This window comes from Chelon labrosus, assembly GCF_963514085.1.
Source record: "Chelon labrosus genome assembly, chromosome: 11".
Classification (NCBI taxonomy): Eukaryota; Metazoa; Chordata; class Actinopteri; order Mugiliformes; family Mugilidae; genus Chelon; species Chelon labrosus.
In genome coordinates, this window is record NC_140344.1 from 17,121,320 (window position 1) to 17,147,707 (window position 26,388).

The 26,388-nt window shown below is 43.1% G+C and overlaps 1 protein-coding gene across 1 annotated transcript in view; it reads left to right on the top strand.

Moving 5' to 3' along the window:
- Positions 1-12,459: 12,459 nt before the first annotated feature.
- pclob (piccolo presynaptic cytomatrix protein b) overlaps positions 12,460-26,388 on the top strand; it is a gene marked incomplete at its 5' end in the record, with an annotated part of 52,963 nt that continues 39,034 nt past the window's right edge. Inside the window, 3 exon segments of the mRNA XM_084555977.1 lie at positions 12,460-13,341; positions 22,096-23,226; positions 23,663-24,697. Coding sequence (XP_084412103.1) covers positions 12,460-13,341; positions 22,096-23,226; positions 23,663-24,697 — 3,048 coding nt within the window.

The following is a 26,388-nucleotide window of genomic DNA, read 5'->3' on the forward strand; positions in this document are numbered from 1 at the left end:
ACCCCGACAAGATACTAAAAATTCAGACCTCTCACTCAACATGATTCACCGGGATGCACGTGCGCGCTTCTCCAAATTCCCAGGGTGGACTCTGCATGTATAAAAGATGACTACCACCCGTCATCCTGTGATGTTTCCCCCGGCTCCCATAACTCACCAAACACAAGGAGCTTCGAGAGGGCAGTCACAGGGGGGAGAAAGATGGGAGGCGTAGATCATCTGGCTTTTTTTTTTCATGTTACTGATGAAGGCGGAATGATTCAGTGAGAGAGGGAAAGTGAAGTGAATGAAGCAGGGAAAAGGAGAAGGAAAGGAAAGAGGAACGTGTATCCAGGGCGGCATGTGATGAGAAGCTCTGTGCTCTTTTCACCTTCGGGTTTTGCCTCCCCTGGGACTAACAAACTTTGAATCATATTGCTGCCTAATTTTGGTGCATGTACTAGACAAGTACCTGACGCAGGTAAAAAAAAAAAATATATATAGATTCCCTAAAATACAGTGCATGTCAGACAAGTTTAAATTAGTAATGCTGTTCAGCACAGCTAAAAAAAAATCTCTGTAACATATTCCCAGCAGAATGTCTGAATACAGATGCATCTGTGCAGCCTTCTCTAGTATCTCTATGATTGCATTCATTAAATCACAGCAACGCGCTCGCCATAAATGCATGCACATGTCTGTAAAGCAGTGAATGCTGTGTCATTAATCTGGGTGTAATCACTACATTTGAGTCCCGGTGGGGGTTGCTCTCTCTCCTCTAATCCTTCTCTTTATCCCCGCGTCTTTCTCATTACATCACCGTGACCTTTGCACCGTGTCAGCCGCAACAGCTGGCCGAAGAAGTTAAACAACGAGCGTCACACGCGGTCAAGCCGCTGGTTCTGCACCTTGAGGAAATCAGAACCTGGATGTGTTGAGTTTTACTTTAGGCATGCAGCGCTGGAGCAAGAATTCATCCATACCTACTGCTGGAAATCCTGAAAGCTTTCTATAGTTTAAGAAATGCATGTATTCAAGGCCTTGTATTTGACTGAGTAAGCACATACTGTAGGCAACCAGTATGTTTGCCTTGTCCACTGGAGCGAATTAGGTGTTGACTGAGCCGCTCTATTCACTCATCAGTATGCCTATATCTGACATGTCTGTATGTGAATGTGTGTACTATCCCAAGTGTTTTTCATTTAAACATGTTAAGTTAGCCTTATTTCAAAGTCAATAATCAAAGCTGTAAGAAAGGGAGAGAGAATACCGACAATGTTTGGATCTGCTCATTAACTGTAGTTAGTCTCTCTTCTGAAAGGCCTGTCTTTGCTGAAAAAGAATTACAATAAAAGGTATTCATTTTCCTATATGTTATGAACTCTCAATCCATCCTTGAAATGGCTGAGTCAAAGAAAATCAAACGTAACCAAGCGTGATATTCTGAAGACGATAAAACATACAGCCTCCCCTCACTGCGGAGGTAAGATGAGAGCTGAACAAAGCAAAGCCGAGGTAAATATTTTACCCAGAGCTGAATCAGCCGTGGGCCCCCAGACTGGAAACTGAGAGACACCGCTTCAGGCAGTGTGAACAGATGTTGCAAATGCAGACAGAATTTTCCTCCACAGAAAATGTCAGGATTTATATGAGTGATTTAATTCCGTTTAACTCTGTCTTAAGCAGATTGTTCACCCTTCATGACATTTTCAGAAACATTATTCAAAGCGTCTTGTAGGACTCTAATGCCTTGTAAGTGAATAAATTAGATTTGTCTCGAACGTAATACATCAGTGATTAGCTCACAGGCTTTGCTTTTTACCGCCCTGCAGTGCTCACTACTTGGACTATACACTTGAAAGGGCTTTCAAATGAAGCCTAACTCTGCAAATTTACCTCCAGAGAAAAACATCACTTTATCCTTCAAATGATATCCTCGCAATTTGGATATTTATGTAAGTATTAAAGGAATTATTTATAAAATGGGTTGTAAAAAATGTATAGTACCTTTCTCCAGAATGGGTCGCAAAAGCCACTTTTATTTCAATGTGTGCTGAGATCCCTTTATTTGTGTTTGAATACTCATTGAAGTATACTCTAGAGGAGACATGGGATTTATGGCTCTTTGAAGGGAGCTGGATCTTGTGGATCCGTTCCTTTTAAAGAGCCATTCAAAAGACTGATTTTGATATTTATTTATTTTTAAGATGCCAGCCTGGGGATTACTTATTTTATCCTCGAAATAAGGACTGTGATAGGGTAAGACTTGGATCAGAGTCATTCAAGTTTAGACTTCCCACCAATACAAATTCTCTTGGTGGAATATCTGAGTATATCTGTATCTAAAATGTATACGTCACAAATTCGATAAACACGTTTGTGCTGATTCGAATGTAGGTCCACTGCTATGCTCACCAACACTAGCAACTAGCTAGCTACTAACCAACAGCAAGGCCAGCAAGAGAGATTGCTAGAGCATAGAAATCCATCAGGAACCAAGCGTCCCAGGTTTGTTGTCACCTGATGCTAATATGGCAGGAAGCGAAGCACAGCAAGGCTGCATGTTAGGCTAAATAGACAAAACCTAACTGGCCAGTTCTTACATCCATTCTTGCTCAGAGATTGCCTGCCTGCCAAAAGCTTTCTCCATCACTGTGTTTAGTGTTCAATTACACACGTTACACTGCATGCAACTGGCATTAAGAAACTTGACAGGCCGGCGCTAGCTGGTTAGCATACTAACACCGGAATCTCTTCAACAGGAGTTTGACATGACATCATAGCTTATATTTCTTCACATTCTGCTGATAATTTTGTGCATTTTTAAAAAAAAATGTTTTTAAAACAATCAAATTGCCCTTTAAAATGGTAAGTCAATTTCTCCCACAAACAAAGCAATTGCAGTGCAGATGCTGTTATCAACATACAGCAAACTGGTGAAAGTAGTGTTAATAACTAAGACAATGTAGCAGTGTAAATGCATTGCATTACACTCTGGCTTTATTAGTTCAATAAACAATAGAGTAGTGTACACCTGTACTTCTTGATAAACCGGCTGATCAATGTTCCAACTTAGACTTCCCCAGTCACACTTTTGAGCAGTGGATATAAATTATTGTACCTGTTAGCATTAATAATGCCCTATTTTTTTTTTTTCAAAACCATACATAAATGACTGTTTAAAAAATACATGAGCATACCACATATTATTCAGTTGATCTATGCCTTTGAATTATTTCTTTACTTTGCACTTACACTCGAAGGGGCGTTGTACAAACTAAAACAAAAAAAAAGACTCTAAAAATGGATTGTTCAAACATTTTATGAGGCACGTTTTTTCAGTGAATGCATCGGGAACCAATAACACGGCAATGTGTGTGCATTATAGCAGCAGGCAGCTGGGAGCCTGTGGTTGCTGGTGAATATTTGATGAGAGAATGGATCCTCTCCCTGGGCAGGTTGAGTACAGTGTGCATACTCAATTCGTACACACGAGCGCTCAAAGACACACGCATGCAGATATATGGTCACGTACAAACACTTGTGCACACAGGTGGTGGTGCAGTTTCTCTGCTGCTCACTAGTCCTACGTCAAGCAGGTGCAAGTGGAGATGATATTAGAGTGTACGGCATAACTCCCTGATGAAAAGTACACCAGAAAGTGATGCCTCTTATTCTCCGTGTTCTTAGAGACTGGGGCACATGCACACACCCATGCAAGGTCACTAGTAGCTTTCAAGTGGCAAGAGATAAATACTAAGAGATTCTAAGACATCTAGAAATTGAGCAATTTCAGCAGCACTTGCTCATTCAGTCAAATTCGACTTCCCCATTATTTCTACCCACGCAGATAAGATCATAGCTCTACCAGTTATTTTGTCACATTTTATTCCATTTAGTCCTTGCTGGATTTTTTGGGTACCTGAAGTAAGACTTTCAATCAACATGCATTCATTACTGCTTCATTATACATCTTTAACGTGAAAATAATCATATAACATGTTGATAATACCATGTTGTTATTATATTGTGCAACAATGAATGGACACCAGTCCCAAAGTGAATCCATAGATCTAAAATGTAATACAAAATACACTAAATGCAACTGTGAAAAAGAAAAGTGCTGCAAACAGTACTACTGGAATTGATTTGGATTTATTTGAAAGCAAACTAAGCACGTGTACAGTATCTGCATGTTAGCTGAAGCAAGGTTACCTCTGACACTGTACACTGGCATGGCAGGAGTCCCCGGGTAGTCTAAAACCCCATCTTCTTTTACACCTCTTCAATTATATACAGCCTGCTGTCTAGACCTCAGAGAACCTCTACAAACTTTCTGATGTCTATTCACCAACAACATCATAGTTGTGATAAAGGGATTTCATTTTACATGTTTTTGTTTTGCGATCATAAGGAAGAAGCATTGCTGGAAACACAAAACAGATATAGTACATGCACCTTCCATTGAGTTTTAGTGATAGAAATGATAAAAGACAACACTGTTTGTCTGGTGCAATACAGACAGCATGAACGTCATACTTAAAGGGGAAATGTAATAAACTAGGCGTGCTAACTCTCTCTGCCCACAAAGAGGAAATAACGTTAATTCACTGTCTTACTAGAACACAGAAAAGCCACATGAACTTAATGCATCTGTGTAACAAGGATATGTGAGTAAACCACTTGCTCATCATTGCTGTGAATCACCACCCTAGGTACTACTTGACCTATGACCAAACACAGCATTACATGACAAAACAAGGTAATTCTCTCAATGGTCATCTTGCCCTTTCGGCCCTTGAAGAGGGTTTCCAGCATAGCTCCGTCAAAGAAAGCAAGATTTATGTGCATTGTGAAGCAAGCCTGGTGTCCAACAAAAACACCCCATGCAGAAATTTATGGCGGCAGAATAATTCAGTTTCTGTTGGTATTGGAAAACAGTCTGAGGCGCCACTAGGTGCCGTTTGCTTCCAGCTGCTAAGTTACTGGACATTCCCTGCCGGCCATTTCCTCTAGCAAAGCTATTGCAGCTGCACCCTTGACCTCTCTCCACTGGAGAACTTCTTCTTCTACTCTCCACTACATTTCTTCAGCTGTGTACACTGGCTCAAATAAACACCCTGGATGTGTCAGCCATTACACTGTAAAAAGCATCCTCGTCAGATACATCCTATCCGCTTACATTTAAAGATGCCATTTTTGCTGTTGGAAACATAGTTAACAGAAGCTAGTAATGATTTTCAAGCAGCATCTAGGGTACCCTCCTCGGATTCCCAGAAGAAGACAAGCGAAAACAGCTTGTAGTTCCTACAAGATCCAGTGACATCACTGGATCCTGGAAGAACAAAAGATTTTGAAGCTGAACCACAGAAACACAGAGAACATACAAATAAATAACTCTCGTTGTTGCCTAACACTATATCCCTAATTCAGATAAATTGAGATATGTTTTAAATTTGCCCTTTTGATGTATTTTAATGCATTTGCCAATTTGAATAAAGGCTTACATTAGCATTAAAGCTTTTCAAGCTTTTATTTTCTAGACGCAGCATAATTGAGACAGCTTTTGCACTCTCTTCCCATGCTTGCATCCGCAATTTCTCTTATCTTTTTAATATTTATTGGTTTAATGTCCTCATTTCCAAAGGAGACAAGTTATATTTCCTTTCAACCCAACATTTGTATTCTCCTTTGCCAGTCTCTGATCAGCAGCGATTTCTTTCTCGCTGATTAGCACGATTTGGGGGCGTGAACTGTGTTATCCTCAAAATTCTCCCATGAAACGGCAACAGAGGGAGGGGCTGGTGGGAAAAGCGAGATAAGAACAGGGGAAACGGAGATAAGGCTGCACTGATGTCCTGTCGACGCTGTTCCTTTAAGAGTATTTTTAGTATGGGAGATAACAGTGGTCACTCATCAGGGAAAGGGACTGGGTGGCTTTAACGACAGTGTTCTCTCACAATGCTGAGTGAGAAGGAGAGGAAGCACAAACCACTCGCCCAGGGGACACACAGCAGACTGCCAATGCTCTGTAACTCTACCTGCGTATCATGCACGCATTCTAACACAATCAAGTTATCAGCCAGTCAGTTAAATTGTTGGAACGCTTTTAAAGTGGGACACAGTGCCGGCTTGAGTCTGGCTGTGAACGACAAGGTGTTCTGGAGGAAAAAGTATCCGTGACAGAAGATATGTGATATTCTCCTTACTCTCCACTTTCTGATCCAATAACTCAGACAACATAAGCTAATGTATTCTGGCAGTTTATATGACACAAACAATAATGGTTTACATTAGATCACATCACACAAGCCAACCTCATTTTGAACACCATCAAGTATAACCAGTTTAACTAATGTTTATCTGAGTCATTTATGTGGCTTTTGCACCCATCTAGAGAGTAGTATTGTGAGTCCATATTTTCCCCTCCCCGAGGTAGATATGTAAATTTAATGACACTGGCAAAGTGTGTGTGATCAGGTTACTGTATAGATTACACAGTGACCCTGCCGAATACTCAGGCACCAAGACCTAGAGACCTAGAGAGGACGGCAATACACCTCCATGCAGGTTACTCCTCCACATTGCTCCGGCTCTGCTCCAGAGAAAACCATGCCGGGAAAAAACTGCTTTGCCTTCCTCAAGGGTCAACGTCAGAGGTGTGTCTTTATGGAAACTAGTTCCTTTGCCAAAATAGCTGGAAAAACGGGCACTTTGTAAGTGTCTGTTTGGCCGATGTTGTTGTTGTTGTGGAGGTTGCAGTCTCATCCGTGAGAATTACAGCCTAGGGAGTTAGAATCTGCTAGGCTAAATTATGCTCCAGTGTGTCAGCTTAATTAAAATGAGACTGAGATAAGTACCGCTTCCCAGCTCTGTTTGTTTGAGTTTGTTTGAGTTTGAAAGAGCCAGAGAGAGACATAGATGTGCAGGCGCTGGGATAAAGCTCAGTGGTGGAGAGAAGAATACAAATGCTGTATAAATGTGATGTCTTTCTTTGTTTCTAATGGAGCACGCCTGAGTGAGCAGAAAGGCAGTACTGTAGAAAAGAGGCGTGGAACATGCCCTAATGTCTATATTAACGGTTAGACTAAGGAAACCAGGTATAATAACATTAAAAAGTTTGTGTTAATTGGCTTATGTTTGTCCAAGGAAGGCAAGATAGTTTGTCACCGTTGTGTCTTAGTAGGTCCTGCACACACCTGCAGGGGTTTCCCATACAGCTAAAACACATACTACTGCTACACTTGGGGGTGCCAATGTATTTATGTACTCGAAATTATGATCAGGATATGTTTCGTGAAGATTTCCGTGAAGATCAGTTTTCTCTTTAAGCTGCACTGTATGAACTTGGTTTAATTTGCTCTTCATTTCAATGTAACAGGAACCAGAGGGTGTTATTCTTTCATATTCATCACTAATGCTCATTATATCAAATGCTAGCCTTGCGTTTTTCGAGATATTGATACTTGATGCATGATTTGATAAATATCATATGACTTCAAGGGCTGAACCTAGAACTGCAAGTTTCTGCTCAATTAGCTCAGGCTGACGTTATCCATCTCTTGAAATGTCTGTCATTTCTGTTTCTGCCTGTTGTTCTTAAAGTATTTGTTTAAGACGTGGAATGGCATATAAATGTATATTGAAAAGGAATTTTATCTCAGTCCCTCGTGTGAATGTACTCTCAACCCGCAGGCAAAACATGTTTTTATAAGCAACCCTTTTCTGTTTCCCATTAGCGGCTTGAAATCTTTTCACTCCTCAGTACACACAAGAGCATGAAATTCATTTTGGGGTGTGACTGTACACGAGTGAGTGATGCTTCAGTGCTGAATTTTAGCTTGGTCTGTTGTTATCAGAGTACGTGGGAGGAAAAATAAAGGAGTTAAAGGATAGTGACAGTGGAGATTGTGTTTAAAATGACAAGCAGGGAGAGATCAAAATAAAAGAACATCATGGTACCCACATCTGGTGATTGCCTGCTGTCTTAAAGTCTTACATAACGTTGTTGACTGATGAACAAACACAGCTCCCCTGAGCAGACGAATGCAAACAGTCTGGCGAAGATAACATATAGTTCTCTATAATATCTCTGACCCGTAAAGTTGTCGACATAAGTATGCATTGACATAAGAATCTGTTCTCATACTCCCTCAAATCAGGAAGAGGATCATCACTTATTATGCAAACCAGAACGACATTTAAGTACCAGATCGTGAGGATGAAGTAGGTATAAGCCCTCTAAGATTACTTAATGGATTTCCGGCCCGTGTGCGAGCCCACACCAAAGTTACAGCCTATATCCGCAGATGGAGGTTGTGCTGATGAATGTTTCCTGTGTGTGTGTGTGTGTGTGTATGTGTGTGTGTCTGCAGCGAAGCCAAATCTGGCGCTTTCCAAAGAGAGATCATGGCGATTCTGCTGCTCACACATCACACGTGACGTAACTCTTCCACACGCCCACACAACACTTGCTCCGCATCCTATCCCACACATCTCACTCACGCTTACCACGTACCAAATAGGGATTTATCGACTGCATGCTGTGTGTAAATTTGCATGCGAGTGTGGGGGACATGTGACTGTTTAGAAATGACACAGAAATCATTTCCTTTGATGATAAGTAATCATCACTGGTGGTCTTTTTTTTCCTTGTGGGAGAAGGGTGATCTGTAGGCTCTAGTATGTGAGACATCTCAACAGGAAGAAGAAATATGAATTTTAACACCTGAGATACAAATATGATGTTATGTTAGGGTTAGGTTTTATTATTTTTTTTTTTGTCAGAGCCTGTCAAGGATCATGATTTACACGTGAATTGGAAAAAGAGAAAAATATATTCTAACCCTTTTTAACACTCTGACAGCAGGACAGGATAAGACTGTCCACATTGTCTCCTCACATCACATCTGCTCTGTGAAATATACTCTTGCGGGAGAAGTGCCAGAATTGGAAGACCAGTGCAAGAAAAGAAAAAGGCTACACAGACTGAACAGGGGCTTTGTACCTCCTATCTTGAACATCACCATTAAAAAGTAATATAACTGACTACCTTTGAATCAGGTCTGAAACGAAAATGTCCAGATATAGTGGAAGAACTGCTGAAGAAAGACATCTGGTAAAAAAAAATTTGCTTAGACTAAATGTTACACCGATCAGATATAACATTATGACCACCTTCCCAATCTTGTATTGGTCTCCCTTGTGCCTCCAAAACTCATCAGAGAATGGACATGGGCCTTCTGAGGGTGTCCTGTTGTGTCTGCCAACAGAATGTTGTTAGTGGGGGCCTTTGGGTTCTATGGGTTGAGGGGAGGGGCCTCTGTGGATCATCCCATAGATACTTGATCAGTTTGGGATCTAGTGAGTTTGGAGGCCAGGTCAACACCTTTTGCTGTTTTTCATATTTGTGTGTGCCTGTGTCAGGCTGCATCCTGCTGGGGATGGCTGCTGCCATCAAGGCATGTCATTGCTATGGGGTGGGGGTGCCTGGTCTGGTCTGGGTGGGTGGTACATGTCTAAGTAACAGCCACATGGATGCCAGGTCCAAAAGTTTCCCAGCAGAGCACTGAATTGTCACGAGGTGGTCAATGTGATTCACTTCTCCTGTCACTGGTTTTAATGCTGAGACTGATCGGTGCATGTCAGTGTGACCCAGACACTGATGTTCCAAGCTGGAAGTGGTGTAGATTACATCTACCATATTATTGCGAAGCAGGTCTGAGTACGGGTCTGCATGGATGGGGCGTTGCATTTGATAAACAGACAAAGAGATAAAGATATGAAGGGACAATTTAGCAATAGATTTGGTGATTTATTTTTTGGCTAAGATTATCTGTGTTATGCTGCACTCTGCTACCGTGCTTAGACCAGGCTGAATGATTAGGCTTAAGATGGAGATCTATAAGTGTCCGAGAACATTTCTGGTTTAATCGTATCAGCTAGACAAAGGTCTCACGTGGCCAGCCTCACCATCTCCTTGATGAACTGGCATGCAATTTCACAAGGCGTGTGAATGCACACAATCTAGACCAGCGTATTAAATGACAAGACAAACTGTAAATCCACACACTTTGCCTCCAGTGCTCTACACTGTGTTAATTTACAGTATATCCACTGTAGGAAGAAGCGAGTGAGCACCATAAGAGATCGTTATTATAGAAACACGCCTACAAATAATACTGTGGAATGGGATTCAAGTGACTTGAATATATCTGCTTTCATGGCCCAGCTCACTCGGAGCTGAAAATCATATTATGCCCCTATAGCGCCAATGATCACCGCAGTGACATTTCAAATATGTCAACGGCCACTGGGAAAATGTGCAGCACATCACGCGTGAGGCCAAATCTTAAGGTCTGCGCCGCCGATCGCACGTGACTCGTGGGGAAATAAATCGCTTGTCCCCTTTAATTTCGATTTCCGTGCGTGATATATATTGTGATCACCTGTCAAATGCGGCGCCTGCGCACTGGCGAGGGAGGCGGAGTGGATGCTGATCGCTCTCTATCTGCTGCCCCGTGCCCTCCATCCCTCCGCGATCAGTCAGACACGGACGGGGGATATCCGAGGAGGTTTGGGGAGCATGGGGAGTCCGACAACATCAGCTGCTGATGAAGGTACAGTTTCCGTCGCTTTCGCCGGAATGCCGCGCTTCGGCGTTTGACATTGTGACCGTGGAGGGTGAAGGATGCTCGGCTGCAGGGTGGGAGGAGATGAGCGGGGGGACACGGAGCGGATAACAGATGGTATTTCGGGAAATTACAAAGATGACAGGGCTTTTGATGGGTTTCAGCTCTCTTTTAGGCTGGTTTAAAACTATTTATAATATTACCGGCCATTCCAAATATCTGAAGAGGCGTCTGGTCAAGGACACTCAAATAGATGATAATGTGTGTGTCCCCCCCCCCCCCCCCCCCCCCTTCATTCAGCTGTGTGCTCGGAGCTGTCATCACATCATTTCTTCTGCGGACTATGCATGTAGTCCGGTTTAGAGTGGTCTGGCTTTATGCATGCTGCTTCCTCATTATATGAAACGCTGTGGATGCATCAGACCCACCGCCTATGGGTGAACCATTGCTGCTAGTGGGCAGAGCGTAGTAAACGTCAAATCCAACTGTAATAGCCTTTTGAGAAACACAGAGGCTCACACCAGACATGTACTGTCGTTTATGGTGCTTTTGTAAAGAAAATATCTGTATTTACTTCCCATTCATTATTTTATGGGAGCCTACCCGGATGTGCCTGCAGTTTCTCCAGAGAGAGAGAGAGAGAGAGGGAGAGAGGGAGAGAGAGGGAGGGAGAGAGCTCTATTTCCTGTGTTTACTCGCCTTGCTGCTGTAAAGCATGTACTGCGTGAGATTTCTCACTAGGTGCCATTTGGGTGATGGAAAGTCAATTTATTTCACGGTGCAAAAGAAGAAAAAAAAAAAGCAGCAGAGGAGAAACGGTCATTTGACCTGGGTTTGTTGTAGCCGGGTCTGCGGAGAGCTGTATCCGGTCCCTGTGCTGAGCATTGGTCTACAATATTGTAGAGCTGTCTGGACAAAAGGGATCTCTGAGATTTGTGTGTACCCTGTGTTCAACGGAGCGGCTCTGACTCTGTCCATGGTCCTGAAAGCAACAGTCGGTGCAGAGTGAATTAAAGTGAAGCTGAATCGTTTATGGCTTTCTCCGTGTAGAGGCGGCGATTGCTATGCAAATGATAATCGTTTCAGGCAGGATGAAAGTAAACGTTGTTTGTCAAGCTCTTGTATGCAGTTTATTCCACACTGTACACACAGTGTATTCAGGTGAATATTCCTCCGATATGTTGTAAAATGTGCAGTTTACGGATTTGGATAAAGATGCATTTCTCTAAGTGGAGAGTTAACATAGATTATGTAACCCACTGAAGCCAGGTCCACTGAGCTCAGTTAACATATCTGGTCACAATTCAGTTTACTAGTATAAAAAGGATCAAACGCCCAGTGGATGTGTGTTATCATGTGCGATGTATCAGTTTTTCTGGTATCCATGACCTCTTAGTACGCTGTTTTTATTTTGTTTATCAAATGGCATATTGGCTGAGACAGTAAATTCTCACACTCTCTGTCAATATCCCTCCCCCTTGTCTTGTTCCCCGTCATCTCATGCTTCCTCTCTCTTTCTGTTTGCCGTGCATGTAGGAAGTCTGGCGTAGATGCTGAGCCAGAAGAAAACCCAGGGAGCAGCAGCAGCAGCAGCAGTACCAGCAGCAGTGGGGCTGTAGATGCTCCATCCACAGGTCCAGCCCCAGCTCCCCCTCAGGCCTCTGCAGGAGAACCAGGGCAAAGAGGAGACAGATCCTGTTCTGGCTCTGACAGTCCTGTAGATTCCAGCTCTTGCGAGGAGGAGGAGGAGGAGGAGGAGGAGGGGGAGGAAGGAGAGGAGGAGGAGGAGGAGGAGGAGGAGGAGGGGGAGGAAGAGGAGGAGGAGGAGGAGGAGGAGGAAGACCCAAATATGTTCTCCTCCAAATTTCTTAGCGGGGCTAATCCCCTAACTGCCGTGTCCTCTGCTGTAAATAAGTTTGGTTTGTTTGGAGACGATGGAGAGGGGGACAAAAAATCATCTCCCCAGCAGGGGGCAAAGCCATCTGGAGAGCAACAGGCGGGAGCAGGCTCTGGAAAGGGCCCACAACAGCAGCAGGGCCCCCAAAAATCAGGCCAGGGTCCACCTATGCAAAAGACCCAGCCTCTTCCTAAGCAAGGCTCACCGCAGCTTAGGGGGAATGGACAGACTGGACCCTCAAACAAGCCTGCTGGGCAACAAGTTACTTCAAAGACAGGAACACAGCCTGATGCCCAGCTTAAAGGAGAACCCCCCAAAAACCAACCTAAGGGTCCAACGCAGCAAGGTTCACCTAAGCCTGGAGCTCAACAGCAGAGTCTTTCTAAGAGTGGAGCACAACCAGAATCTCCTAAGTTATCATCGCAACAGCAGGTCCCACCTAAGGGAAGGATGCAGCAAGGTCCCGCTAGGCCTGGCACTCAGCAACAAGAACCTGCGAAAGCCGGTGTACAAGGGTCAGCAAAGGTTGGGACTGAGTTGGGACAGCAACAGCAGGGGTCACCAAAAATTGGGCAGCAGTCCTCTGACAAACGTGGGCCTCAACAACAAGGGATTAAGGGACCTGGTACACCTGGCCAGACTCAGGCAGGGTCGTCATCACCAGGAGCAACCAAAGGCAGACCTCAGCCAAAATCAGCGGCTAAGACTCTTTGCCCAGTGTGTACAACAACAGAACTTAATGTGCATACCAAGGAACCTCCAAACTATAAAACATGTACACACTGTAAAGCTGAAGTGTGCAGCTTGTGTGGCTTCAGCCCCCCAGACTCAGATGTAAGTTGTGGCTTTGTATTTCAATTATTATGTGAAACTTGATTCTGTAATCAACTTAAAACTAACTTGTAATGGTGTGGCTAAAATAATGTGTGTCTTTGTTGAACCACTTTTTTGTTTTACAATTACAAATATGTTCAAAAAAATATTATTATTATTAGTTCATATCTATTTTTATTGTACCTCTGTGCATCATGTGTACATTTTACCTTTGTGTGTTTTTGTTTAGGGGCGTGAGTGGCTTTGTCTTACCTGCCAAATACAGAGAGCTCAAGGAACTTCTGAACCACCCGGGCCTCCCATGAAAAAAGCCACACCTAACAAAACTCCTGCTCCTCAAAACCAGACACCGTCTCCAGTTCAGTCCGTCAAAAAAGACATGTCAGCACCAGGTTCGCCTCAGAAAATGCAGTCGACAAAAGTGCCAGCTAAGGGTGAAACTGCGAAAGGACCGGAAAGTCAAAAACAAGCCAGCCCGGCGCCTGTTCAGAAAATGACGCCCGAGACCCAGAGAGCATCTCAAAAACCATCCCAGACTGGTCAACCTGGACGCAAGCAAAGCAGTGCCACCCCAGCTCCCCAGCAGGAGTCTGGAGGTTTTTTTGGCTTTGGCGGTGCTAAAACAGAAGCTGCAAAGCCAGAAGAGTCAGTGAGTGGGAAGATGTTTGGTTTTGGTTCCTCCATTTTCAGTTCTGCATCTACTTTAATAGCTTCAGCTGTGCAGGATGAGCCTAAAACCACACCACCAGTTTCTCCAAAAATGCAGCCCACAAAGGAGACCAAACCCTCTTCTGTCCTTAAGCCAGAGCAAGGCAAGAAACAAGAGCAACCTCAGCAGTCAGTGGCAAAATCCCCATCAATGACTCCGAAGGCAGCAGCAACTTCCCAAAATCCTCCTAAAGCAGGGCAATCCACTTGTCCACTTTGTAAGGTGGCGCTCAACGTGGGTGCAAAGGAACCTCCCAACTACAACAACTGCACTGAATGCAAAAGCATTGTCTGTAATCAATGCGGATTTAACCCCATGCCAAATGTAAAAGAGGTAAGACATGTGTGACATTTACTAAAAGAGAAAGGCATGTCATTTTTTAAAATTTTTATTTTTACAATTTTAAACCGTATCAAAACGTAGGTGGCATTTGTCTTTTCTATGGTGTGAAATCCCGTCATGCTGTAAAATAGTTCATTTGTTAATGGTTCACTCTGTGTTAAACACTGTTGCTGGATTTAGCCAAAGAGATGCTCTTTAAAAGCTGTAAGCAAAAACACCAACATGTATGACATACACACACATCACACACCTAATGGGCATTGTCTTGTGGGGAATACCACAACCACAGTAAATGGGCATGGCATCTGCCAGGCAACGTGAAGCACAAAGAACTTGACACCTGACACTGTAATTCAGTGCAGTTAGTATGTACCTTGCCAAGGACAGTCCAGGGCTACCTGATCTCACAATACTGCTCAAACTAATAGCTAAATAGTGTTGAAACAAGACCAGAAAGGAAAGTTCTATGTGTACATTTGTGAACATATGTGAAATTTTGTGATTATCTAAACCAATCATTACTGATGCCAGGATTCATAATTTGTAAGATAAACAAATGGCACTTTCGCAATAATGTAATTAAAATTAAAACAGAATTAAACACAAATGCCTGATATGACATTTTCCTAAATAAATGGGGGCGTTGCCGAACACAAAGAAAAAATATGATGGATAGTGTGTTTATCAGATTATACAGTTATGCAATACTACCCAATATTTGAGGTTGAGGCAACAAGTCCCATATTCATCCTAATCACTATAGCACTATGTACAGTCAAGTTTCATCATTACTATATATGTGTTGTTTTGTTCAGAAGAGGAAACCTCATCTCATAGCTTCTAAAGTGTTTGGGTTTTCCTTGCATATGTATAATTGTCAATCTGTAATTTTGTTTGTGCTCTGTTTTTTTTTTCAAGGGAAACGAGTGGCTTTGTCTAAACTGCCAGGTTAAACGAGCCGCTACAGGAAATGAACCTCAGAGAGACACGTCTTTGGTCGGTTCATTTAAAAAGACAACTCCGTCTGCACCAGGCTCTCCTCAGAAAAAAGGTCCAATGCCAGCAGCACAACCAGCTAAGGTTCCAGAACCAGACAGTCAGAAAAAGGTCAGCCCAGCTCCTGGTCAGGCAAAACCAGAGGACAGCCAGAAGAAAGGTCCTCAGAAACAAACAGACCAGACAATTCAAGTTGCACAAAAGCAGGGAAATGCCAGTGCAGCTCCACAGCAAGAGTCAGGGGGCTTCTTTGGTTTTGGTGGTCCTAAAAGTCAAACGGAGGCTACAAAGCCTGCCGAGTCAGTGAGTGGGAAGATGTTTGGTTTTGGTTCCTCCATCTTCAACTCTGCATCCACTTTGATTACATCAGCTGAGCCAAAAATTACACCACCAGTTTCTCCCAAGATGTCAGCTGCAAAAGAACAGGAGAAGAAACCAGAACAACTACAGCAAGCCAAGGCTCCACCATCAGTACAGCCAAAAGCAGACAAACCTCCATCAGATATGCCAAAGAAAGCTGTGCCAGTTGTTTCCAAGGCGGGCCAGTCTACGTGTCCTCTCTGTAAACTGGAACTCAATGTGGGCTCGAAAGATCCTCCCAACTACAACACCTGTACTGAATGCAAAAACACTGTTTGTAACCAGTGTGGGTTCAATCCCATGCCAAATGTTAAGGAGGTGAGATAAGAAAAGTACTGTAGTACAGTAGAAAAAACATCACATTTATTTGACAGAAATTTAATTATAATTTGACTACTTTATTACTAACTTACTATTTTGCTCTATTATAGGTGAAGGAGTGGTTATGTCTCAACTGTCAGATGCAGAGAGCATTAGGAGCATCTGAGCCTCCAGGAACTCCAGTGATGAAAACACAAGCCTCTCCAAATAAAGCCACTGCACCTGTCAGTGCCCTAAAGAAAGAAACTCCTCTCCTGGATAAATCTCAAAAGATAGAAATTCCAACATCTGCAGAATCTAAAGTAAAGCAGGCCTCCCCATCAGGATCCCCACATCACAAACCACCAATATCAGCACAGCAGCCAGCAAAGAGTGAAGTAGTGAAAGCTCCTGAAAGACAGGAGCAGGTCAGTCCTGCAACTGGTAAGAAGATTCTACAGGAAGGCCAGAAGACAGGTGCTCATAAACCACCGGACCAGACAAATCAAAGTAATATTACATCCACTAAACAAGAGGAATCTGGAGGGTTCTTTGGATTTGGTGGTCCCAAATCTCAGCCTGATGTTGCAAAGCCTGCTGACTCACTGGGTGGAAAAATGTTCGGCTTTGGTTCATCCATCTTCAGTTCAGCATCTACTTTAATAAACTCAGCAGTCCAAGATGAATCCAAAACAACACCACCGGTTTCTCCCAAGATGCCTGTGGCAAACACAGCCAAGTCACCCCTCGTTCAGAAACGTGAGCAGGAGAAGAAACCAGAGCAAGTGCAACAGCCCAAGACCTCTCCATTGGCACAAGCCAAAGTTGAAAAACGGCCCTCAGAGCCTCAGAAAGATGTTGCAGCTTCCCCAGCTAAAGCAGGCCAATCTAGCTGTCCACTCTGTAAGATGGTACTCAACGTTGGCTCCAAGGAAGCTCCCAACTACAACAAATGCACTGAATGCAAGAACATTGTCTGTAACCAATGTGGATTTAATCCAATGCCAAATGTGTCTGAGGTAATAATAGCAAAAAATAGGTAAAATACAAATTTGTGAAGGACCCAAGAAGCATGTGAAAGTTAATAATTGAACAGGAATGCACTGCTAGCTTTAAGTGCGTATGTAGATATTACATGTTATTGCAAGTATTACACAATACAGCTGTTGAATTCTTCATATTTTAATTCATCAAATTTTCTTTTTGCAGGTGAAAGAATGGTTATGCCTGAACTGTCAGGTGCAGAGAGCTCGGAGTGCATCTGAACACACAGGACCGCCAATGAAACCACATAATGAAGCTAACAAAATGTCTCCATCTGCTGTGCATCCAAAAACAGCTCCTAAACAAGTGGAAACTCTAAAGAAGGAACTGTTGAAATCTGACGTATCGCCGAAGATGGAGACTCCTGTGCCTGATACACTTCAAAAGAAGGAGAGTTCCACACCAGGTTCTCCTCAGAAGTCCCACCCTACAGCAGCAACACCCACAGCTAAGGCTGCTAAAAAAACAGAAAATGAAACACAGGCTGGTCCAGCTCCTGGTCAGAAAACTATACCTGGCAGTTTAGACAAAGAGAAACCAAATTACCAGGCAGCTCAACCTGAACTAAAACAGAGTAAGGATTCCCAAGATACACTGCAGGAATCAGGTTTGAGTGGTTCTAAAACAGGCCCTGATACTTCGAAAACAACAGAATCTATGGGTGGAAAGATGTTTGGCTTTGGTTCCTCCATTTTCAGCTCAGCATCCACACTGATATCATCTGCTGTTCGTGAAGAATCAAGGACTACACCACCAGGTTCTCGTAAGATGTCTGCACCAGCACAAGTGTCTCCCAAGATATCTGCTATGCCTAAGATTTCTCCAAAAAGTACGCCAACAGTTTCTCCTAAAATGTCACCATCGAGAGCACCAAAAACTGCATCTCAGAAGCCAGAGCCGGAGAAGAAACCAGAGGAATCCAAACAGGACAAAGAGGACAAAAATCCACCACTGACACCGAAGACAACAACAACCTTGCAAAATCCCCCTAAAGCAGGCCAGACCACCTGTCCACTGTGTAAGGTTGAGCTTAACATGAGCTCCAAGGACCCTCCCAACTACAACACATGCACTGAGTGCAAGACCACTGTCTGTAACCAATGTGGATTTAACTCCATGAATACAGGAGATGTAAGTACTGGAGTACAACGTCTTTCATTGAGAAAAATGTATGAGCATTTCTTCATTGATTGTTATACGCTTATTTCCAGCACATTTAAATGTTTATTTTCTCATTGATCTGTCTTTTAATAATAACCTCACTAATTAAGTATTTCATTGTGTTTTGATAATTATTGTGTTCTTTATGCTAAAACAACATGTAACCAGGTCACTACTGTATTTCAGGTAAAAGAATGGCTGTGTCTTAACTGTCAGATGAAAAGGGCAATTGGGGCTTCTGAGCCTCCAGGACCTCCCTCATTTAAGTCCCAGACATCACCCAATAAGGTTCCTTCAACTGCTGCAGTCCAGCTGAACGATTCTTCCAAACCAGCTACTCCTCAAAAGAAGGAAATCTCAGACCTTGCAGCACAAAAGACGGAGACTTCAGAACCAGTCTCCCCACAGAGAAAACAATCAGCACCATCAGTTCAGTCAAGCAAATCAGACGTTACTATTCCACCAGTGAAACAGGGAAGTCCAGCACCTGACCATAAAACACTACAAGAAAAACAGAAAACAGCTCCAGAGAAACAGCCAGATCAGGCAAACCAACCTGGACGTAAAGCTAGTAATGCTACGGCAGCAACACAGCAGGAGTCTGGAGGCTTTTTTGGCTTTGGTGGTCCAAAATCTCAACCTGATGCTACAAAAGCTGCAGAAGCAGTAGGTGGGAAGATGTTAGGCTTTGGTTCTTCCATCTTCAGTTCTGCATCCACTTTAATCACCTCAGTTCGAGAGCAGACTCCACCAGTTTCTCCAAAGATGTCCCCTGCAAAGGACTCGAGATCTCCAGCTGTCAAGAAAGTAGAACAGGAGAACAAACCAGAGCAACCACAACAAGATAAGGTTCCAAAACCAGGACAACCAAAAGCAGATGACATCAAGGCCCCTGCTCCACAGCAGCCAGAGCAGCAAAAGAAAACAGAGCCATCCCTGCAGACGAAAACACCTCCACTAGTAAAAGCCAAAGCTCCGCCAGAGTCTCTAAAGGTTACAGAACCCTCCCAAACAACTGTCAAACCAGGCCAGTCCACCTGTCCACTCTGTAAGGTCGAACTCAACAGGGGGTCCAAGGAGCCACCTAACTACAATACCTGCACTGAATGCAAGAACACTGTTTGTAACCAATGTGGATTTAATCCTATGCCAAATGAAACAGCGGTAAGATTTGAGATAAAAAAGCACTATTCATTACATATTATTTTCACTGCTGTCACCACATTTGTTTATTATTTCTCTGGAATACATCATTTAGTCGATGTTAATAGATATTTTTTATTATTATTTTTTAGGTAAAGGAGTGGTTGTGTCTCAACTGCCAGATGCAGCGGGCTCTGGGAGAACAGCCCCCAGGAGCCTCTGCTGTCAAATCTCACACTGAAAAACCCCAAAAGAAAGACATGACCAAACCTGCTGAACCGGAAAAGAAAGACCTATCAGCACCGCACTCACCTCAAAGGAAGAAATCTGTATCAGCACAGCCAACTACATCTGAAACTGCCAACAAGCCAGTGGTTCAGAAACAGGCCAGCCCAGTTCCCTCTCATAAAGCACCACAAGAGCCCCAAAAAATAACAGCTCCTAACAAATCGCCAGACCAGACAAGGCAAACTGAACGTAAGCATAGTAATGCCACTGCAGCAACACAGAAAGAGTCAGGAGGTTTCTTTGGTTTTGGCGGTGGCAAATCTCAGGCGGATGCTGAAAAGCTGACAGAGTCTGTGTCTGGAAAAATGTTTGGATTTGGTTCTTCCATTTTTAGTTCTGCTTCCACTTTGATAACCTCAGCTGTTCAGGACCAGCCCAAGACAACACCACCAGTTTCCCCCAAGATGTCCACTGCAAAGGAGATCAAATCTCCTGTTGCCCAGGAGAAGATCAAGCCAGACCAACCACAGCAGACCAAGACACCTCCCCTGGTACAAGCCAAAGTGGACAAAGGTCTGTCAGAGCCTGCAAAGGGTATAGGAGTCTCCCAAGCAGCTGTCAGTTCAAGCAAGTCCACATGTCCACTCTGTAAGGTTGAACTCAACAAGGGTTCCAAGGAGCCTCCTAACTACAATATCTGCACCGAATGCAAGAACACAGTCTGTAACCAATGTGGATTTAACCCAATGCCGAATGAGTCAGCAGTAAGTGCAATTCAATCAATACGTATATACTAATGATGTATATGTCACTGCACACTGTATATGTGTAACATATACAGTATGTTACACATATACAGCTTTGTATGTGTTTAAAAACTGATGGTTTAGACAAATTCATATGACCCTTGTGCTGTATGATGTCACTCAAAATAATGTGTTTTTTTGTTACAGCTGAGGGAGTGGTTGTGTCTAACTTGTCAGATGCAAAGAGCCCTCACAGCAACTGAATCAGTACAGCCTCCACTGATGAAACCTCTTGTATCGCCCAGCAAAATGTCCACACTGGCCTCTGCCCAAAAAGATGTCACTGACAGTCAAAAGAAAGATAACATTTCAACACAAAAGTCAGAAGTTCCAGACAAAACTCCAATAGATACTCCAACACCAGGTCCAACACTAAAGACAACTGACATAATTCAAACAGCACCTGCAAAGGACATCCTGGCTACTGTTTCAGCCCCAACAAAAGAGGAGAAAGCTAGTTCACCATCTGCCAAGGATGTTCCAACCACGACTGTACCTTCAAGTAAAGAGATTATTTCGGACATCAGTACAGAACTGCCAGCTCAGTCTCCTAATGTCACCACCATTGAAACATCAGCTGAGAAAAAAGAGGATGTCACTCCACCAAGTGTTCCTCAGACTAAGGCAGTATCAGAAAAGAGAGAAGATGAGAAAGCTGAAACAGTTGAGAAACCCGCTGATCAGCTAATCAAATTATCTAATGCAGAACAGTCCCAAAAGGCTCTAAACAAAGAATCCCAACTAGCTGAAACATCATTAGACAAAACTGCTCCACCAGCAGCACAGCCAGCAGAACAAGAATCAGGAAGTATCCTAAGTGGAAGTCCTAAATCTCAACACGTTACCACAAAAACAACCGAAGCAGTGACAGGGAAGATGATGGGGTTTGGTTCATCCCTCCTCAGCTCAGCATCCACTTTGATTACCTCAGCTGTTCAAGAGGAGCCCAAAATCACACAACCAGCATCGGGAGTTGAGTCCCACACATTAACAAGCACCCGCAAAATGTCTGGCCCGCAAGTCTCTGACAAAATGACAGAATTGCAAAAGTCCAGCCCTCCGGTTTCTCCAAGGATTAATTCAGAAAAGGAGGTCAAACCACATGCTGCTCAGACACATGATGTAGAAAAGATCCCAGACCAGCCTCAGCAGGCCAAGTCTCCCGCACCAGGACAGACCAAAGGAGATATAGGTCCATTGGAGCCTGCAAAACCAGAAGCTTCCCAAGCTGTTCCCAAAGTGGGTCAGTCTACCTGTCCACTGTGTAAGGTGGAACTTAACATGGATTCCAAAAATCCTCCCAACTACAACACCTGCACTGAATGCAAAACCATTGTCTGCAGCAAGTGTGGCTTCAGTCCCATGACAAATATAACAGAGGTAAATACACAAAAACAAAATAATAAAAAATTCTCTCATGCAGTTTCACAGTACAGTACACAGTTCAGTAAACTGATCTTCTTGTTATCTAATTTAATGTTTCATTTTTTATTACAGTTTTAGCATTTAAAATTACTGTGAATCTAGTTTAGTTGTAAAGTTACCTTCCTTTCCCTTGATTCCTTTTAATTTAGTGGCAATGTGTTCTGTTTCTCAAGTCTCTGTTTTTAATTAGTTTTGAAAATTCGTAGTATCTTTAATCTGTCCATGTTTTATGTTATGCAGGTGAAGGAATGGCTGTGTCTCAACTGCCAGATGCAGAGAGCACTTGGCGCCTCTGAACCTCCAGGCCTTCCCACGATAAAACCACAACCATCACCAAGCAAAGAGGTCCCTGCCACAACACAAAAGAAAACACCACCAATGTCAACTTCTCAGGAAGACATTCCCAAACCAGACACAATCAAGAATGAGATTGTTAATGCTCCCACAACCAAAGAAACCAGCTCCCCAGTACCAACAAAGAAAATTGCCCCTGCAGGTGCTTTATTGTCTGACAAAAGTGTTCCATCTCCTGTCACAAAGACTGACATTTCACCTGCTTCACAAAAGCCTTCTGTAGCCAAAGAGCAGCCCGGTACACCTCAGCAAAAGGCTGCTGCTCCAGCTGATCCAGAGGCAGTAAAACCACCCCCACAACAGCGTCCAAAAGCTGGGACTTCCCCACTTAAAACTGTACAAACACCTGCTCAGCCAGCAAAACAGGACTCGGGAGGCTTCTTTGGTTTTGGTGGTCCTAAAACACAGCCTGCTGCAGCAAAATCTGAAAAAGAGTCTGTGACAGGAAAGATGTTTGGCTTTGGGTCATCTTTCTTGAGCTCTGCATCCACTTTGATAACCTCAGCTGTACAGGATGAACCTAAAACTACACCACCTACTCCGCGTAAGATGTCTGCCACAACCAATGCCACTCCTAAAACTACACCTCCTACTCCACGTAAGATGTCTGTCACAACCAATGTCACTCCTAAAACTACACCACCAACTCCACGTAAGATGTCCGTCACAACCAATGTCACTGCTAAGACTACACCACCAGACTCTCCTAAAACATTACCTGCAAAAGACACCAAACCACCTGCTGCCCTGAAAACTGAGGAGAAGAGACCAGATAAAGCACAGCAGGAAAAGGTTATTTCAGCAGTACAGGCCAAAGTGGACTTAACTACTTCAGAGGTCCCGAAGGTACCAACAGACACCCAAGGTGCTTCAAAAGCAGACCAGTCCAACTGTCCACTTTGTAAAGTTAAACTCAATGTGGGCTCCAAGGATCCTCCCAACTACAACACTTGCACAGAATGCAAGACTACTGTCTGCAACCAGTGTGGATTCAATCCAATGCCAAATGTCACAGAGGTAAATCACTGTTCTCACAAGTGTTATGTTAATTTTAATATGACTACTTTAATTCCTTTCTGTATATATTTACTGACTGATTTGAGCTAATTTTAATTATTAAATTGGAAAGTATCATCCCATTAGAGGAGAAATTCATGACATGAGTTTTTGTTCAATATTGTTTCTTAATCAGTAGGCTGATTATTTTGTAAGAATTTTCATGTTAGATATCAAAAACCTTTGAAGTACTGCTAACAAATGCCTGTTTTAAATATGAATCAAGAAATGTTATTGTCAAACACAATATGATTATAGTTTATGTGAATTAACTGTCTGTGAATAAATGTTTGCAACTTTAAGATGCATGAAGTGGATGAATTCACTCTGCATCGTCAGTGATAACATAACTGTGTTTTTCCACACTGATTTATGCTTTTCATTGCACTCGTTTCAGGTGAAGGAGTGGCTTTGTCTGAACTGCCAGATGCAGAGAGCCCTAAGTGTATCTGAGCCCACTGGACCTGCTACAGTGAAACCACAGCCTCTGCCAGCCAAGGTTTCTACAACTGTTAGCTCTGAAGAAAAGGGCATATTAGCCCAGAAGGAGAAGCCTACAATATCCACAGAAGTCCGAAAAGAGGTGTCTCAAACAACTCTAGACAAAAAAGACACGCTCAAAACAGAGGACTCGGTTACAGCTGCAGTCCAGAAGACAGACACACCACGGCGGGAATCTTTACAAAAGACACAAGAGTTTTCTGGCACCAAACAAGGACAAGGTCAGAATGTCGCTGGGCAGCAGCAACCGGCTAAAAAACCTCCACACACGGTCCCTCAAACTACAAAGCCAGAGGTAAAGCCAGTTGTTACAAAAAAAGAAGATGGCAAACTACCACTACAACCTTCAAAATCTGTGACCCCTCCACCCAAATCTACACCACAGCCGGCTCAGGCTACTAAACAGGAGTCAGGAGGCTTTTTTGGCTTTGGTGCAGCTAAAACACAACCAACTGCTGCAAAGCCCGCTGAGTCAGTGACCGGGAAGATGTTTGGATTTGGTTCCTCTATTTTTAGTTCTGCATCTACACTGATAACCTCAGCTGTTCAAGACGAATCTAAAACTACACCACCCTCTTCACGAAAGATGTCAACTACAGCCCATGTTTCTCCCAAACCTACACCTCCAGTTTCTCCTAAATTGACCACTGTGAAGGATAGCAGACCCCCTGCTACACAAAAATCTGAGCAACCTCAGCAGGCCAAGGCTACTCCATCAACACAGGCCAAAGCAGAGAAAGCCCCACCAGAGCCCACAAAACCCACAGAAGTGACACAGGTTGCTCCTAAGGCAGGTCGGTCCAACTGTCCACTCTGTAAGGTCGAACTTAACATGGGCTCCAAGGATCCTCCCAATTACAACACCTGTACTGAATGCAAGAACACCGTCTGCAACCTTTGTGGATTTAACCCCATGCCGCATACAGGAGTGGTGAGTGCCACACAGTTCATTTTTAAAGAAATTATTTCCATGATTTACAACTCAATTTTGTCAAATTAGTTGCCTTGTGTCCTACTGATAGGAATAATTATTATGACTTGGTGATATTTGTATTACTGTGAGGAGAACACCAATTTTTAGATTCATTTCTGCTACTGAAGAGTAGGGGTTTGAATGTGTAATGCACTAGAGCTCTTTCTGTTTGTGTCACACGGGTTTCCAAGCACATGAATGACATTAGAATGATTACAGATTGTGATTATTCGATAGTTCTTACTTAGTCAAGAAAACTATTAGTATCGTAAAGTACTACACTAGATATTATACTTGCTGTTTGTTGTTAATTTGTGTGCAGTCAAACATACCTTGCTCTGCGTTTTTTACTAGAATATTCTCCTGTGGCCCAAAGGGGAAAAAATGGTACTATCAGTGCTATGCAGCCATTTTTTTCACTAATGACAGAGAATGCAAGAGGCAAAATTTTGCTCTATTGTTTGTTTTTCTTGAGTGGTAAAACAGTTGATGAGTTAGTTAGTTTTAAGTCTGATGTGAACAGTGGTCTGTGTGCATTTTAATGTAATCTGTCTTAATCTTTGAAATAATGACTGACTTTGAGTGATTTCAAACAAAACATACCAAAACGCAGTGGTGGCGTGGACTGTTGTGGCTATCTCTCGGCTGGAGAGGCCAGAGTTATTACATAACAGCTCATGAGACGATAGCAGACTGGCTGCACTGGAAATGTATTAACGTGATTGAGGGTTGCGCAACAGCATTAGTGAGATGGGATGTGCTGAGATCAGAAACCTGGGAATCTCCAAGCCCCGTGAGAGATTTGAGATGGCAAAGCCCTGTGATATGCCAATAAGTAGAGGTGCAATGGATTAAGTCCAACAAAACATGGTGCAGTACATTAGAACAGCAGACATTTCTTTACAGGCCATCTGCTCTCTGACAGATCAGTGGCTCCGTGCAATTTCCACTTAATTTCATGTGGGTGGTAATAATACACATGGCTGCCTGCTTTGTGACTTACCCACACATGCAGGTCTTGGTTGAATGCAAAACTGTGTACCATTGCCTTACCCAGTCCATAGTTTAGATGCATTAGTACCTCCCTTTTCACAATAATAACAACAATAATATTATTAAGTTCAAATAAGGGGTTGATTTAAAAGTCAGTGCTTTGTCAGACCTAAAATATGCAACAAATGCATTCATGGAAATAATGGAACCAGTTTTCTCTCAACTATTTCTGGCTCATACTTGTTTGTGTGAAAATGGGAATTATCTCCCGGCAGACTGTCAGTAAACAACAAAACTTGTCTCTGTTGTGAGTGTGAGCATAGTTTATCGTCTTTCTTTTTTCTGCCTCTAATTTAGTTTTTAAGAGCGAGATTGCCAAACGTCCAGCCCAAATGGCACATTATTTTGGAAGAATAACACTGAAGAAGTCTCTTATTTATTTGACACTTCTCAATTTCTTTTGTTGACACCAGAGGGGGGAACAGATAAGCACACATGATTGCTGCTGTTAGTACAGCATAGATGTATTCAGCTCGATAGCTAAAAAACAAACAAACAAGGACATCTTGGCCTCAGCAGCTTGATACAGTTCAGTGAGCTGCCATCCTATGACCTGCTTAATCTAAAGGGGCCCTGCATGTCAGTGCTCTATCATG